The following is a 17,191-nucleotide window of genomic DNA, read 5'->3' as shown; positions in this document are numbered from 1 at the left end:
CTTCGGCGTTCACTTTTCTAAAGAAACGCCGGGAGGGTTGTGGAAAGAGCAGCCAGAGGAGGTGGAGTCGCTGTCCCGGGCGTCGGAGGGAACGCCGCGTTGCTGGCACCGACCACACGCAGCACATCCAGCCCTCGGGAGCCCCCGGGGAGATGGGAGTGCTGTCCCTGCCACGTGTCCTCACCCACCTTCTGGCAGGGTTGGGTGCTGTGTGGCATTCCCCAGGACCAAGGGAGGGATCTGTGTCACAGCAATGATGCCAGTTTTCCCAGCTTCTTGTCACAGAGAGAGAAACTGAGGCCAAGTGACCTTTGTAGAAGAGGTTTGTGGTCCCTTAAGAAAAACCTCATCCTTTTTGGAACCATGCTAAAGTCTTGTGATTAAACAGGCGTCCCCCTTCTCCTGTCTCACCCACTAGAACATGCTCCTTTCTAGAGCTGGGAAGGGAGTCTCCAAAAGGGCTGGACTCCCAGCCTCCTTCTTTACATCTTTTCTGGAAGAGAGTGAGGATTCACAAGTTTGCAATTGCTAAAAAGCCTCTCTGCAGCACATGAAATTAATTCAGATCTCTCTCTTAAGTGCAGTATATCCTCTCCATGAGTGTTTTTCATACTATGAATATTTACCACCTTTCTATGGCTTGGTGCATGCTGTAAAAATGAAATTTGTAAGACTCTGGGAGACAAGGGGATGTTGGTGGGTGCACCTTCTCGAATAAAGAGCCTCGTTACAGACAGACAGGAGGAGGCTCCAGCGTGACCTCCGGCTCTTTCACTCTTTGGGAACTGAAATATTGGACAGTCCTTCTAGGAGCTTAGCTCCAGCTGGGAAAACCAAGTGAGCACGAGGAGGTGGGAAGTAGCAGGATACTGCTTGTGTGGTAGGAGGAGAGGCAGATGGCCAAGTGGTTCGAGCTGAGACAGGGGAGGCAGGCTCCTTCTCAAGCCTAGGAAAGGATAGTTGATATGTTACACTTTGGGAATCCTACTCAACTACTGCCTGGCTTTCCATGTGTGCTGTGGTTAACTTGCATTTAGGAAGGGGTTAGTGACACTAGATCTACCTTGGGGTGCTAATTTCTATGTAATGCATTGAGATCAGGGAGCGATGGTCACTGACTTCCCTGTGGGAGCCCTTCTCTGCTGTTGAGAGAGGTGACTGCGCAACCGTGTGCCCAAGTTAAGTTTCCTCAAAGTGAGCAAGAAAGAGAAAAACATTTAATTACTCGATATTGCATCCTCCTTGCTTTGTAGTGAGAGACTATTAGTGTGTCCCATTCCTCCCTCCCCTTTTTTTCCTTTTTTCTTCCTGTTTCCAAGAGGTTCTTGTCCTGGGGAACTCGAAGTGTGATGCTGAGGGCACATTTGCAGATACCTTGGCCGAGGCTGGGGACAGTCCTGAGCCAGGAGTGCCCACCTCGCTCTGCTGCTTTTACCATTTGTACCACTAGGACTGGTAGAGCAGCTAATGAAAGGATGCTTCCTGCCCTGGAGAGCTTGCAATCTAAATCTAAATGACAACCACCAAATAGATATAGATGTGGAGCCATAAAGGAATGACAGGATGGCCCAGTGCAATAGCTAAGGTTTGAAGCCTGCTGCCTGCCATGTCCCTAACGCCATTAAGCTGACCTGCTGGGAGGAAGATGCTACCTTTATTTTGCAGCTGTTTTGACATCCCCTTTGCCAAGACACAGCAATATTTCCCCCTCCCTCGCTAGGACTAACCCAGCCCCGTGAGCTGGCGTGCACTTGTATTATTCCAGGATCCCGACTCCAGAAGCCTTCCCTTCCCCCAGCTTCCCCAATATTATTTTTTTTCCTTTCCATTCTCCTTGCCCTCAGTTAAATTATGCCCCGTTATTCCCATGACCTTGCGCTTCACTCTCCCTTTGTTCCATTGATTCCTGCTGGCAAGGGACGGGGCCGACGTGCAGCCGGATTCCACGCTGCGCCGCGCGGGCTACTGGCCCCTGGGCCGCCAGCCTTTGTTGAGAGCAGCTCTGGGCCTGCTGGGACCTGCTGGGCTGGTGCTGCTGCTGCTTCTCACAAAGGCACAAGCCCCATCGTTGGGGAAATCAGTCTCAGGGGTCCCTCCAAACCTGTCACGTTGGGCACGGGAAGGGAGCTGGAGAAGCGGAGCGGTTGGAGAAAAGCAGCTCCTCTGGTGGCAGCCTCTTTGAGCCAAGGGAAGGGGAGAGCTGAATAACCCGAGGTGCTGCCAAGACATTTCAGCCTGGTCAGTGGGAATTGTCATCTCCAGGGTTTAAGTTTGATGGGGGAGTAAAGAGCAAGGGAGGATGTTTTCCTCCTCTTAAAGTAAATGTGAAAAGAGGTGAAAAAGGGTCTCTCTTCTCACTAGATGTTGGCTATCTGAGCCTGGGTGGTTTCCCATGTTAGTTGGCTCAGTTCTCTGTTTACTCAGGACTTCTGGGTCCAAGAAGCTTTCAGAGCACAACCAGCGATATGGACAGGGAGCGTGAGATAGGTCTCCATCCCTTCCCGTTGTGTCTGCAGCGGAGCACAGTGCAGAAAAACTTGGTGCAGTTCCTCGGCCGTAACTGGGACTCACTCTGTGGTCCACCCGTTTAACCACACTGTGAGGGCAAAAATTTTGTGACCACCTCCTGTTTGTTCATTTTCCTTCTCCAGGTGAAGCCCTGGGCTCAGTCGTTGAGACACGGGCTCAGGTCTCACCCTGCCGTTGATGCAATGTCTATCCTTGGTGCATCTTCTCTGCTGCAGATTCCCTCGTAAGGAGTGGAGATAAAGTCCTTCTCTTTGGAGAAACCTAGAGATAGGTTTTCTAATCTTCCCAGCTGACTTAGGCTCCCAAGTCCTCTCCTCAAAGCTGATAAAGAGGCTTGGGGTTCTTAGACGTGTTGGTGAACATGCTGGTTAAGTCGCCCAGCTCTGCTGAGTGCTGGGAGGCTGAGGATTAGAGGCAGCACAGGAGTGCAGAGCAGTTACTTCCAGGTGACATTTCCACCCATGGCCTCTAATCAGCGTGTCTCAAATCCCAAGAGGGCTGTGATTAGATAAAACCCATATTACCCTGGTTCTACACAAGCTCGTTTTATGGTTTATCTTCATGGTTGCAAGGCCATCAAGTGGTACTCCTGTACAGGGGCAGAAGGGCTGTCCTCTTCCTGCTGACCTCCTTTCCTGGTCTGTCTCTCTCATTCCCTGCAGGTGAGCGCTGGACTTTCTCTTCCCATGAAAGAGGGAGGAAAAATCCACTTTGATTTCTGGTTCTTGGGGGGAAAATATTCCATTTGGTTTCCAAAATCCTCTCTGGAGGACTTTCCGTACTGCCTTGTGGGGCTAGTGGGAGTCTTGGAGGTTTCCAAAATCCTCTCTGGAGGACTTTCCATACTGCCTTGTGGGGGTAGCGGGAGTCTCGGAGGTAATAGTTTTAAATTGAAAGAAGGGAGATTTAGATGAGATTTCAAGAAGAACTTGTTTGGTGTGAGGGTGGTGAGAGCCTGGCCCAGGTTGCCCAGAGAAGCTGTGGCTGCCCCATCCCTGGAGGGGTTCAAGGCCAGGTTGGAGGGGGCTTGGAGCAACCTGGGCTGGTGGGAGGTGTCCCTGCCCAGGGCAGGGGGTGGGACTGGATGGTCTTTAAGGTCCCTTCCAACCCAAACCATTCTGTGATTCTCATGCAGGATGTGGGGACATGCATGGGAGAGCAGGGGGGTGGTGGGGCTGCGTTGTGGTGGTGGTGACAGCCCGTGATCAGTATGCCTGGGGCTTCCTCTCCCCCCCCTGACGGGTGTTATTGCCTGGCCTGGCTTCATAACATCACAGTTCTACTGATAAAGTCTTTCATTTTCAGCTTTAATATTAAAGAAAACTGGCCTGATTTGGCTTCCTTTCAACTGAAGTGCTTTGTAGAAGGCAGGAGAGAGGAGGCAAAAGCAGCGATTTGGGGGGAAAAAAAGTAAAAAATAAAAAGCACCCCCCAAGTATCCCTCCCCATCCTCTGCGTGAGCTGGAGCGTTGCCTTTTGCAGGTGCATGGGCTGAGCAAAGGGCTCTCCTTTGCCTTTCTGGCCAGCGAGTAGCAATGTACTCTGAATGCAGAACCTGTCTCTCTGAGGGTGGTGAGACATCCAGAAGCTGCTCTGCCAACTCATTTGCAAAACAGATTTGGTTTTGCTGCTGCTGCAGAGTCAGGGGGAGCTGGACCGTGGGGGCTCCCGACCCGGTGCCTTCAACCACTGTCCTGGTTCTCTGTGTGGGAGCTCTGGATGAATGGCACGTGGACATAAAGGGATGAATTTAGAGTAAAAGGGTACGTGTTTACCAGGTGCAAGTGATATTCCAAAGCTGTGGATAGGGTCTGAGTTGCAGAGAGGAAAGGATGGGTGCTGTGACACAAACACGGTGCCGTTGAGGTTGCACCCCAGGATCTGTGAGTTTACTGGGAAACTAATGAAAATTCATCCCTGCCTCTTCCCAGCTTTGAAGCTGAGAGAGCCGAGAGGGGGGTATGGCTTCATCTAACGCTGGACTGGAATTCAAAAAACTGGCATTCACTCTTGTGCTCTCCTGACTCAGTAAATTTGGGGCAGATTGTTAGATCTTTGTACCTCCATACTGGTTACTGCTGAAAATGACTCCCTTTTCCTTGCTCACTGTGTGTCTTGTTGATTTAGTCCCTACACTTCTGGGGGCAGAGGAAGTCTCTGACACATCCCAGGACTTTGCCTTAAACAAAGGGAAAAAAAAAAAGTGGAAAATTTTCATTCTGTGATCTCATTGACTGCGATAAAAACTGCCTGGGGGGCAGCCCAAATATAAACTCGGTGTGTGGGATCTGGTGCTTTGGTAGAGTGTGAACCTGAGATGCTGGAAGGAGAATGCTGCAGATCACCCTAGAGATTAATGCACTCATGTGGGGTCTCTCTGGAGAGTTCAAACCTCCACTGAAGGACGTTGGGACCTTTCCTGGTGGCGCGGCAGCGATGGCAGCTGCCAGCTCGGTGGTGTGTGTGGCGAGAAGGGGGTGTTTGGAGGAGCGGTGGGGCCATGGGTCTCGATGGAGTTGGTGCCATTTCAGAGTTCCTGCACTATCTTGGTCTTCCCCTGTGGAAGTTGAGCTGGTGGGGAGGGAGATGGGACTCACAGCCCGTCCTGGTGACGTGTTGGGAACAGCAGGGCACGGAGCGAGGCAGAGCTGCTGGCAGATGGGTGCCGGGGGGTGGGAGTGACGGGAGGGTAATGAGGTGCCTTGGCAGAGCTGTGAAATCAAGGAATCTTCGCTGCTCATATTCCTACTGCTGTCACACGTAACCGGTGCTTCTGTCACCACTTCTTCCATGGAGTCTCTTCTGCCTCAAGTAGATGAGAAACAAGCCCCGTTGGGTTTTGCTGCCTCCTGCCCGGGCTGGGAGGGGCGAGCGGAGCAACGGGACTTTGTTGTTTCAAAGCCACAAATCCCGGATGAGAACACTTCTGAGGAGGATATATGATCTTGGCCTCCGGCGCTGAGGGTTTGCAGCATCAGACTAACATTTCCAGGAAAATCGGCATGAAGAATGAAGAGTTCCGTGGGGAGGGAGCCCGTGACTCTCTCCGTGCTCTCTGGCCAGGTACTTCCTAGCGTTGGTGCTGCCTTGGCAAGCTGAGACTCTCTGCGGCTTTGGAGAAGTTATTTAAAGGGTAAACTGAGGCAGGAGGGGTGAAATGGTACCGAAAGGCCAACCCAGCACCTGGGATGTGAAGTGCTGGGGAAAGCAAAGCGCTGTCATTGCCTGACTCTCTCCTTTTCCATCTCCTTTCCAGTTGCCGTGGTTTTGTTGTATTTACTTGGCTTTTGGTCCTGGCTGGTGGCGAGCCTCCGAGCGCCGGTGGTGTTAACGGGCTGGGTGACAGGGTCATGGCAAGATAAGATGGGAGGCAGCTTGTGCTCTTTAAAAACCTTGAGATGCCAGTTGTAACTTTGCAGAGTTGCAGGATGGCTGGTTGGCTGAAGGCAGTCCCTGGCAGGCTCTGCCCTCGGCGCCGCGCAGCCTCTGCCAGCACAGCTCTGCTCCGCAGCTCCTGAGACACCCCCTGCCAAGGCAGGAAGGAACCTGGGCTCCTTCAGCTGAATTTAAAGTACCAGGGAGTGATTCGGAGCGTGAGGGACAGTCGCTTGGCTTAAAATGTCCCCCGGAACATAAATAATGTTGTTGTTCTTATAAATAGCACCGAGGGGGTTTGTAACCTTTCTTAACCAACACACTTCGGGCAAATTGCAGCAGCTTTGCATCGTGTGGGCTCAGGGGCAGATGCAACCTGCACTCGCTCAAATATGGTGCTTGTTTGTGAGATTTATTATATATATTTATTTTTTTTTTATTTTAAGATGCTGCATCTTTAACAAGCCCTTGATAGATGAGAATTTGATGCTTGCAGTGACAAACAGTCTCTTCCTTCCTGCCCATATGCAACATCATGCTTTCAGTTTCCCCAGCGTTATTATGGGAGGATATTGATTTTAAATCTGTTCGGGGACGCTGTAATTGTATATTAGATATTTTGTGTTGGTTTGTAGGGCTGCAGTAATGCAAAAGGCTTGAGTGTTTCCGTACAATCTAGAGGGGGAAGATTGCTAAGGACCTTGAGGTTTTGAAGGAGGAGGGGGGAGAAGAAGGGGGGGAGAGATTGAGAGAGAGAGAGAGAGAGAGAGAGAGAGAGATACCGTGGTAGGAAGATTCAGAGATCTGTTGTGCTTTTTTTGTGTGTGTGTTGTTTTTTTCCTCCCCTTTCTCTCCCCCAGTTGCTTTGCATCAGGGCATGAAAGGAGTGGAAACACCAGGGGGACAAAAGGCAACAGAACAAATGATGAAACTCAGTAAGGAAATCAACTGGATTCAGAATTTATAGCTTTAAAACGTTGCATTGATCAGTGTGTGAATAGTCATTATGTGCTTTTGGACTGCGTGATTAGGAAAGCAGATCAAGGCTCTCAAGACGATGATTTTTCTTACTTTCTTTTTTTTTTTTTCCCTCTGCTTGTAATGAAATCAACTGGATTCAGAATTTATAGCTTTAAAACGTTGCATTGATCAGTGTGTGAATAGTCATTATGTGCTTTTGGACTGCGTGATTAGGAAAGCAGATCAAGGCTCTCAAGACGATGATTTTTCTTACTTTCATTTTTTTTTTTTCCTCTGCTTGTAATATATGTGTGTGTGTGTCTGTGTGTGTGTGAGAGAGAGAGAGGAGCAAAATACCAAAGTCTCTCTGGTTGCTTCTGCAAAGGGGAAAGTACAACCTTATCTGATGCTCAGGTTTCTCATCTCTCTTCTAGATGAAATTTTAGGCAAGAGAAGAGTATGTTCTCCCAACAGCAGCAGTGAGTGTCCTTTAGAAAGCAAGAAAGCCAGAAGTGAGTCCCCAAAGGGTAAGTGCTGCTTCTCCCTCCCCCATCCCCTTCCCCTTTCTTCTCCTTTCTTAAGAGTGGAACTTAATTGAAATTAAGGAGGGCGGGCTGGGGGAGGCTGTGGTGTGGGGGGGTGCAGGAGGCTGCCAGGGCACTCTGCTTTCTTTATCTCCTCGCAGGGAAGCTCGCAGGGCGAGAAAGGGATTGCCGCTTAATTACAATAATTGTTTTATGATTCAAAAAGCAAGCTGCAGCTTTGGAGGTAGATTTTCGGGGTGTTTCTACTTTTCAGGCAGAATGTCTTGATTATATGTTTAATGTAAAAGGTACATATAGGCTTATCATGCTAGCATCTGTTCCTTTAAAGGGAAAAAAAAGAAGCCTAGGAGGGAGAATAGGGCTGTCTAGTTCTTTCTTATGCATTTATGGCATGTTCCTATAGAGATGGAATCTGTAGAAGGCTTCTCTTTTTAGGTATTAATTATTTTTTTTAATCTTCTGATTTCTCTTACGGTTCTTTCCTGTAAACATGATTTTTAAACTTTCTTTATAACTGGCAAAGTGCAGTGGGTAATGGAGCCTGCAGTTAATGAGTTTGTCTCAAGGTTGTGTAAATGAGGTTTTGCAGGCCGTTCACTTAAAGGCTTTGTTGTTAAGTTCAAACCAATTAGCTGTCAGTAATACCCATCTCGATCTCTGTGCTTAACCTGCACTCTTGGGCCACTAAAAAAAATGAAAAATAAAAGCAGATTGGCTGTCTGAAGCTGGGTCCTGTTTCATGGGTTTGGAGTCCAGCAGCTGAGACTCCTTAAGGTGTATATTCTCAGTAACCAATCCAGGGGGTCTCAAAGGGGACTTTTTGCAGCAGTTTGTCCTGAAGCCACCTTAAACTACGTACCTTATGTTATGTTATTTAAAGATATATTGCAGGGACCTGTACTGCATCCTAATTTCCCATAATGTTATTCTATATTGTCTCTTCTTGACTCCTTGTCCCCAAATTCTGATCTGACAGGCAGCATATTCTGAGAGGATGTTAAATGCTCATGTCACTTAATATAATATTACTAACACTACCTAAGAATATACTAAATCTTTTCTTTCACGTAACCCTTTCCTGCCTGTTAGCTCTTTAATACAAGTAAAACCACCGTAGCTTTTTACTGGGGTTTTCTGAAAGGTGTAAGGAGGGACCCTATATACTATTATTCTTTGGCTGTTTTCCTCCATTTTTTTTTTCATCTGCCCTATTCCTGTTATCATGGAAATGTTTCTTGTAGATGTGCAGGTAAGTTCCAGCAGGATGGAACTGTAGATTCTGAAATGCATTTGTTATACAGGGGTGTGAGACTCCTGTAACACACTCCCGCTGTCATCTTCGCTCTTTCTGCGGAGTCTGTATCCCTTGTAATTCCAAGGAACTGGAATTCCATGCTTAGGAACTGAATCCAGGTAACAGCACCCTTCGTGGCCTGGCTGAGAATGGGCTAAACTTTAACCACGCCATCTGAAACCAAACTATTGAGTTTGGATTTACCCTAATGAGGTGATTGAACTTACACAAGCTGATGTTTTTGCCATGGGAGCAGCAGGGTCAGACGATCCCATTCCGTTTCTTCCCTCTGGCCTTCCCACTTCCATGCCACGAGTGGGGTGAGTGCAGCGTGAGGCAGAGGAGCAGCCTGTGGCATTGCAGTGTGTGCTCAGGATCTAAATCCTGCTCCTTAACTCTGAATAACTCAGGGGTTCCCCAAACTCATTAAGAGAGGTGTTCCTAGGAAGCCCTGAATAAAAGCAAGCTTACGTTTTCTACTCCCCCTTTTTCCTCAGAAAGTCTTTCCTCCCCTTTATAAGAGCGTGGGATGGAATGGGATTTCTGAGCTGGGCCTTTTAGGGCCTCCCCTGTTACCTGTTTTTTATTATATTAGATCACTGGGGAACCCTTGTTCTCTCTCTCCAGCACTTGTGACAGGCTTTGCTGATGCCAGAATCCAGCAGAATAGTGAGGGGCTGAGCAGGGGCAGTGGTTTTTTTTTGGGGTCTTTATCTACCCCTGCCCTGCCATGAAAAGAGGGTCAAAGGAGGGGCTCTAGCCAGTGTTTCTGTGTCTGAAGCTCCAAAGGGAGCACCTTGAGGCTGAGAGCTCCCAGGAGACTTCCCATCTTGGTGGCAGACAGGCAGCATTCTGGTGGCAGGGGTGCTGTGGGGGGCCAAGAGGGAAACCAGCCCTGTGTTCCCAGCTCCATACTGAGGAGCTGGTTGGAAAGCGATGGATCTGTGTTACTCAACGAGCCGTTTTCAAACAGGAGGGACCCTGGTGGCTCCTTACCTGGAATTTGGGAACAACTGCTGTAGAGCAGTGCTGTCAAGTGTGAGGTTGCACTAGAGCCCCAAATTTGGCTGGGACCCGGGTGCTGTGAGTGCAGGTTGTGTGTTAGGAGTGGGAAGGAGAGGAAACAAGGACCACCAGCTGGAGTTTTGTAGCCCATATGGCCCCACGCTCCAGGTCCTTCTTCTCCATCCAGTGGTGTGCCTTGTGTAGGTGCTGGTTCTCTGCCCTGGTGGCTGCTGTACGGCTCAGGCTGGGGACTGTCCCCCTCTCCATGGCCCTGGGTGCAGCTCTCACCACATTGTCTCCGGAGCAGCCTTTTGAAGAGGAGAAGTGACCCCGGTGCCCGCGGCGCGTCCCGTGCCGCCGTGGCTGCGCCTGACGAGGCAAAGAGAAGAGAGGCCGCCAAGTAAATCACTGCTCCTCTCTGACTGAGCGAAAAAACACCTGTAGGGCTGGAAAACCCTCCCTTCCAGCGGGGAAGCAGTAACCTTCCCTTCCCCCTCCCCGGTGCTGGCGGTGAGCGCACCAGAGATCAAAAGAGAGCCCTATCTGGGAGGGAGCGGGGCCGCAGCAGCGCTGCTGTCAAACAGAGCAGAACGTTCTCCCGTCTCATATGGAAATGGGAGCGTGTCGGAGGCTGGGAGCGAGGGCTGTGCTGGCAGGTCACTGAGGAAGCTTTCTCCCCGGGAGACAATTCCCCAAGTAAAAGCCTCACTCCTGCGGCAGCGGCGTGTCTGGAGATGTGCTTCTCCCATCCCTCCAGACGCGGAATAGAACCGAACGAGGAAAAAAATCAGTGTTTGGGTTCCTGTTTGAACCGCTGAAAAATAAATCTGGTAGAAGCCTCAGCGTTTGGGAAGGTTTGAAACTAGGCTGGACTAAGTGCTGGAAAACATACGTAGGGAACAATATCTCACTCACCTCCTGGGGTGGCTGGTGACCTCATACGCTGCTCCTTCTGCCATTCTCTTTGCTATTGTAGATCGTTTGAAACAAAACAAAATCTTACTGCGTCTTTGGTTAATGAAGTAGACCAGAACTGGAACTGGACTACGGCTGAGCTATTCAGATCCAGCCTCTCTCAATTTGTTCCTTGTAGTTTTTTTGGGGGGAGGAGGGTGGGGGAGGATATCCATCTGTTGATTGGGTTGGCAGCTGTCCAATTAGCCTAAATGAAGAAACGATGTTGGGCCCTATTCTCCCTGACAACTTCTCTGCCCCCCAAACTCCTCAACTGCTGAATATGGTGGGAGTGGGCACGGGCTCTCCCTGCCCTGGCAAGGGACAGCTCAGACAGCAGAGACCTTCACGCTACTGACCAAGACCTGGCTTTGAACCTGGGGTGAGAGGCTGTTGAAGCAGGTTCCTTGAGCTTTTACAGTGGATCAGTGAAGGGAACCTTGGCCCATCATGGCTTTGTGATGTCTCCATGGCAGGAGAGGACACGGGCAGGCTGGGTGCTCCTTTGGGATCGCTTGGAGAGGATGAGCCTCCCAAAACCTTGGTGTAAAGGTTGTGCAGCAGTGACATGTCCTTCAGGCTGAGCAGAAAAGTGACATGTCCTTCAGGCTGAGCAGAAAACCCCTGTCCTCTGAGAGCCTGGACTCCCTGTGGCTGCTGCCATCAGGCCCCTGAGGTGGTGGTGGTGGTGGGTGGGAGAGGTGGGCTGCCCTCGGCTCGGGCGAGCAGGGATGGAGAGTGTGATGGCCCAGCAGATGCCTCCTTTGGCTGTGCCTTCCCGGTGACCATGCCAGAGTCCATTTCACACCTGGCAGCTGGAAGAGATTTGGCGAGATCAGTCTCCTGCATTACCCCCTGGTAATGACAAAAGCAGACAGCAAAGCTTCGGCAGAGCTGGAATTAGCACTGGCTGAGTCATGTGAAATCTTCATCTTTAAGTGTGGAAATCCAGCCTTTCCCTGGACTCCTCCTTCCTCTTAGTCTCCCCTCACCTCCCCCCCCTCTCTTTGCACCTGAAATCTGCTCTGCGGCTGATCGGATAGAGTTTATGGTAATTAAGTGTTATTAAATCCCCTCCCCCCTCCCTTTTTTCTCTAATGACACAGCTGTGGGGGGAAAAAAAAAAAGAAAAAAAATCGGTGTTTTTCTAAATCAGGTCTGTGGCGTGCAGCTTTGCTCCTGAGACCTTTGGTTAAGAGCATCAGAAGGGAACTGAAACAGTGGGGGCTCTTCTCCATTCCTGGGGGAGGTGGCAAGAGAGTGGAGAAGGATGTGGGAATGTGGTCCGACCTGGTGGGACAGGGATGTGGAAGGGAATTCTGCCCCCAGCCCCCTGCTCCTTCCACCAGTGTCTGGTGGGTTTGGGTACCAGAGGTGGGGAGAGGGAGGGAGCAGCCATGGTGTGGCCCTCACCCTGTGCAGCCACCTTCCTTTGGGGCTGGTTTCGAGGTGTGATGGGGACATTAGGGTGGGGACCCAGCTCCTCGCTGGCTTGAAGCAGGCTGTGAACTTGCCATCTGCACAGGAAGCTTGTGGTCCCTGAGATGCAGATACGTGTCGCTGGGGCAGAGATCCGTGGTTGCAGATAGAGCCACAAATTGCTCTGCTGCTGGAGAATCCTTGCTGAGACCTCGTGGTCCCCGAGCTGGAGGGGACTGAAGTCATTTCCCTTCTGCAGAGGAAGAGCGTCTTGGGAGCCACTGATGCAACCCCTTTTTTATTGAAACTTCATGCAGCTCAGGTTCTTCATTGTTATTATTAGCATATTGCTATGATTTGGGCTGGTGATTTCATTACATGTGAAGGTTGCATCCCCAAAATCGGAACCCCTATGTGCTTGGTTATGTGACAAGTTTGGTGACAGCTCTTGCCACTAATGGCCTCTCATTCTGGCCACGGCAGAGGTGAACCTGAGCTGCTGTGGCAGGGCCACGTTTTACTCTCTCTCTTGGGCTGTGTTTATTTGCCACTTGCCTTTTCTAAGAGCAAGCTTAGGGGCCTTTTTGTCACCTCGGAGAGATGCACAGCTCTTTTCCCAGCAAGGTGGCACACATTTTGGTCAGAGCCCTTGATGCTCTGCCTGTGCTCAGAGCCACCAGCTTGAGTCTGGAGCCAGTCTAGCAGCAGAGTCACCTGCCAGGAGCCCTGAGGGACTTTGTCTGCCAAACGAGGTGGATGGAGGAGCAGGAATCTGGGGCACACGGTAGGGTGGGCTTGTCATTCACCGAACGCAGCGGGGGGCTGGTGACTGCAACATGGGGGGGGTGCCCTTCCCGCTCCCCCCTTCCCCTTCTGCCTGCTCAGATTGTTACTGGGAGTTCCTCTCCCAGTAATGAAAAGGTTTTGCCTGTGGGGAAGATCCAAGATAAAATAGTGTTAGAGCAGCCACCACCAAGGCGGAGAAGGGTAATTACTCTTGAGTTGTGCTTACAGTAAACACAAAGCCTTGGTGGTTTTATCTCCCTGATTGTCAGACTGGGATCCTGACTGCCCAGGGAGCAGGCAGGGCCTTCCTCAAAGCAAAGGGTAATTACTCTTGAGTTGTGCTTACAGTAAACACAAAGCCTTGGTGGTTTTATCTCCCTGATTGTCAGACTGGGATCCCAACTGCAGGGCCTTCCTCAAAGCGCCTCCCTCCTGGGCTCTGCATCTTCCTTCTGGGAGGATGGAGACGTGGTGGGCATGTCAGGTGGCATTTTAATGGCCTCAGGGTGCTCAGCCATATGTACAGATCCAAACCAAACTGCTCTCGTGCCTTGCCTCCAAGAGCTGGGCAGTTGGACTGTCACCCCTGGCTGTTGTGTGGTTGTCAGCATCACCTACACCGGGTGTTTGGGTGTCTCTCACGTCATCGTGTCCTTGTGGGTGTTCAAAAGGTGGGGGAAAGAGGTGTGTGTCTGATCAGGTTAAAAAAAAACCAAAACAACTCATGTTCCATGACATGGAAGGGTGAGAACTCAGTGGACCCTTTCATCCTGCTTGTCCTCTTTGCCACCCTGGGAGTAAGACCCCGCTGGTAATTTAGTGTTATTATAATGCAAGGCTTGTTGCTTCGGGGGGGAAAGTTGTTCATGAGTTTTTTGGGTGCTGTGCCAATTGAAGCTGGAGACTTTTCTGTATATAGGTGTGCCCACGTTTGGAGGTTTAGGATGTTGTAGGGATGTCTTGAGCACATCTATTGGTACATCTCAGAGCACAAAGCTCCACTGGGCAGGTTGGTACATCGAGTTCGCTGGGTACGCTGCAGAGTTGTGCTAATATCCCTCTTACCCCCCCTTTCTCTTTCTTTTGCACTGTCCCTATACTTATGTGATTTCCCACTGTATTTCTCTCTGGAAAAAAGACCAAATCTTTCTGCTCTTCAGAAAACTCCCACACGCCTCTGCTTGAGGACTCGGTGACTCAGATGACCCCAGAGGAGCACTACAGACGCATGATGTCGGCGCTGAACGAACACGGCACGTTTGAGGAGCAGCAACAACAACGTCTCTACCAGCTGGCCAACAGCATGGCAGTGCCCAGCCATGGAGGTACGAGCTCATGTGAGGAGGATTTGTGGGCTGCAATGTTCCATGTTTATCATGCAATGAATACAGGTTGTGCTAAAGGGTGTCCTGCAGACCGTTCCTCTGTGGTGGCATCTACCCTGAGCCATCTCTGAATGCTAACACCTTCTGTAGCTGTCTGTCTGCTGGAGTAGATTAGCTGCACCATCACTCCTGTGTATTTTCCAGTGATAGTGAGGGGGGTCCTTTTTTTCTTTTGTTTGAAGAGGTCATTTCAATTTGAATAGAATCATAGAATTGTCTGGGTTGGAAGGGACCTTTAAGATCATCTAGTCAACCGTCAACCTAACTCTGATAAAAAACCATCACCAAACCATGTCGCTAAGCACTATGTCAACCCAGCTTTTGAATCCATCCCAGGGATGGTGCCTCAACCCCTTCCCTGGGCAGCCCATTCCAATGCTTAATAACTCTTTCAGTGTAAAAATTTTTCCTAATACCCAATCTGAACCTCCCCTGGTGCAATTTGAGGCCGTTTCCTCTTGTCCCATCGCCTGTGACTTGGGAGAGTATCCAGAATCTGTGAGATGTTGGCAGTGCCAGGTACTCCTGCTGTTTAGGGATGAGGTCTCTGAAACAGCACGGTGATGCTGCAGGATTTAGTTAAGCATTGATAGTGCTCCGTTTAGAAAGTTTGTGCCGTGGTGGCTACACACAGCCACAGCATAAATTGGTGTTAGAGAGCTTTCTCCTTAATGAGAATTAGATGGCTTACGATTTTACAGACAATTAAAATATGCAGATGAAGCTAAGTGGCAGTGAAGACAGCTTAGCAGGCAAATGCTGAAGTCCATGGGACAGGTTCATCCATGGAATCATCTCTTGAAAGCAGTGATGTTTACATCACCTGGGATCCATCTGGTCCTTCAGGAGCCAGAACCAGATCTGCTGTGGGAGAGTGAGGGAAAGAGTCACTGAAAGGGAGAGGGCTTCTTCCATACCCAGTGCAGGGTCACTTGGTGGGGGCTTCCTCAGAGCATTGCCCTAAGGACCCTGTAGGTCCCAACTTCCAGCACTAAGGTCCCCAGACCTCCCCAGCGTGATGTGGGCCCCTGAGGTTGAGCTGGGCACTAGGAAGGGATCCCCCAGCCCTTCTTTATTTAAAGCCTGTTGTGGCACTGCAGATTGTGCCTCTGTACCCACCTGTCTGCTCTTTCTAGGCTTTAGCAGCCCAGGAGTGTTTCTGCACCAATATCTGTGTTCAAGGGAAGATGCTGCTCGTTAGGAGGAGGCTGGTGCTTGTACAGTTACGTTAATGCAAAGAGGAGAAAATCCAAAATCTGTTCCTGAAGCAGCCTCCTCATTAAAAGGTAGAATTGTCCGATGCTGCTGCCTTGTCCTGGGGCTGGAGTGGTGTCCTGAGGGGATGAGGGTCCTTCGGTACCAGGATCTAATGGGTCCTGCAGGAATTGAGGGGTTGCTGGTTGGTTTTGCCGGGGTTGTGGAGGAAGCTGCTAAATCCTGCTGGGCTGCAGCGTCCTGTGCTGTGCCTAAAGGGGGCACCAGGCAGTTACGGCTCCCACCCTGGGAACCCTTTGGCAGAGAGCAGGAGCCACAAGCATCCCTCCAAGGGTTGAAGGCTCCCAACCCACAGGGATGCTTCACCTTCCCTGCTTTGGTCCAGGGTAAGAATTGTACCCCAGTCCTCTGCTGCAGGAGTGAGGGAGGGAACTCAGCGGTTTGGATCGGGTGAAGGCAGGGAGAAGGAATGTGAGGCTGTTCCAGCAGAGGGTTGAAGCATCACTGGAAAGCTGGGATAGGCAGAATCTGCAGCCCCTGTGCTTCTTGCTGCCCACGGCGGGGAGGGCTGACACCTGCCTGGGTGATGCAGGGAAGGAGCACCAGCAACATCAGTGAAGCATCCAGCGAGAGCTGGAGGAGAATCTCTGGTCTAGAGTGCAAATCCCCAGGGCTCCTTGTTAGGTTAATGAAGAGGCTGTCTTCTTTTCCACTCTGTTTGATTTGATTGGCTTCTCCGGGGGCAAGAAGGCGATTCCTTTCACTGTGGAGTAAGGATTTGCTTATCGGCAAAGGCCTGGCACCAGCCCGTGCAGAGGCAGAGCCTGGTGAACATGGCACGTGCTCCTGAGTGTGGTGTTGAGCTGTCCCAGGCACTCACAGCAACACAGAGCTCCTGTGAGCGTGATGCATAGGTGTGGGGGGGCTGGGGTTTGCACACACACGTGCGATGGACACAAGCACAGCGCACGAGAGGATGGTCTATAGTGTGTGTCACACACAAAAGGGTGACACATGCAGACACATGAATGCTGGATGTTCAGCCATGACACACGGGTCTGGGAAGAGCGTGTTGAGTACAAGGGAGTGTGTGCTCAGCACCAGGCGTGTTACGTGTGGCGGTGTCGTGACAGACAGTCACGATGGACCACTTCACCCGGGCACCCGATGGTGCCTGGACACGGGCACGTGTCCATCCCAGCAGAGCCTGTGCTGTGGGGCAGCTGGTATCGCCCCCATCTCCCCCCCGTTCAGTGAGCAAAGTAGCTCATTACATTAAAAGCCTGACGTATTTTTTTTTATGATTATGATTAAATTGTCTCCTCGGCATGTGTTAGAGGCCTGTGCTGTGGGGCAGCTGGTATCGCCCCCATCTCCCCCCCGTTCAGTGAGCAAAGTAGCTCATTACATTAAAAGCCTGACGTATTTTTTTTTATGATTATGATTAAATTGTCTCCTCGGCATGTGTTAGAGGAGGGGTCACGCTGAGGTTTTGGGGTGGGCAGGGGGGGGAGAAGAGGAGCCTGCACAGACAGACTCTCTGGTGTAACGTTGACAAGACAAAACTTGGTGTATTTTGGATGGTCTCCACACCACAGGGCTCTGGTTGGGCTATAAATTATTAGTGCCGGTACAAAGCGCAGTTTATCTGCCGGCTCACATGGAGGCACCAATAACATTAATAATTTAAAAAATGTTAATAATTTAGAAATCTTTTTTTTTTT

General features: G+C 50.5%; 1 protein-coding gene across 1 annotated transcript in view; it reads left to right on the top strand.

Annotated features, from left to right (window-relative positions):
- SAMD11 (sterile alpha motif domain containing 11) overlaps positions 1-17,191 on the top strand; it is a 122,437-nt gene that overhangs the window by 76,932 nt on the left and 28,314 nt on the right. Inside the window, exons 5-6 of the mRNA XM_014941342.1 lie at positions 7,299-7,391; positions 14,028-14,192. Of these exons, the coding sequence (XP_014796828.1) occupies positions 7,299-7,391; positions 14,028-14,192 (258 nt within the window). The remainder of the gene's footprint in view (positions 1-7,298; positions 7,392-14,027; positions 14,193-17,191) is intronic.

Source organism: Calidris pugnax, unplaced genomic scaffold (genome assembly GCF_001431845.1).
Source record: "Calidris pugnax isolate Ruff unplaced genomic scaffold, ASM143184v1 scaffold82, whole genome shotgun sequence".
Lineage (NCBI taxonomy): Eukaryota > Metazoa > Chordata > Aves > Charadriiformes > Scolopacidae > Calidris > Calidris pugnax.
This window is presented reverse-complemented; position numbering and strand designations above follow the sequence as displayed.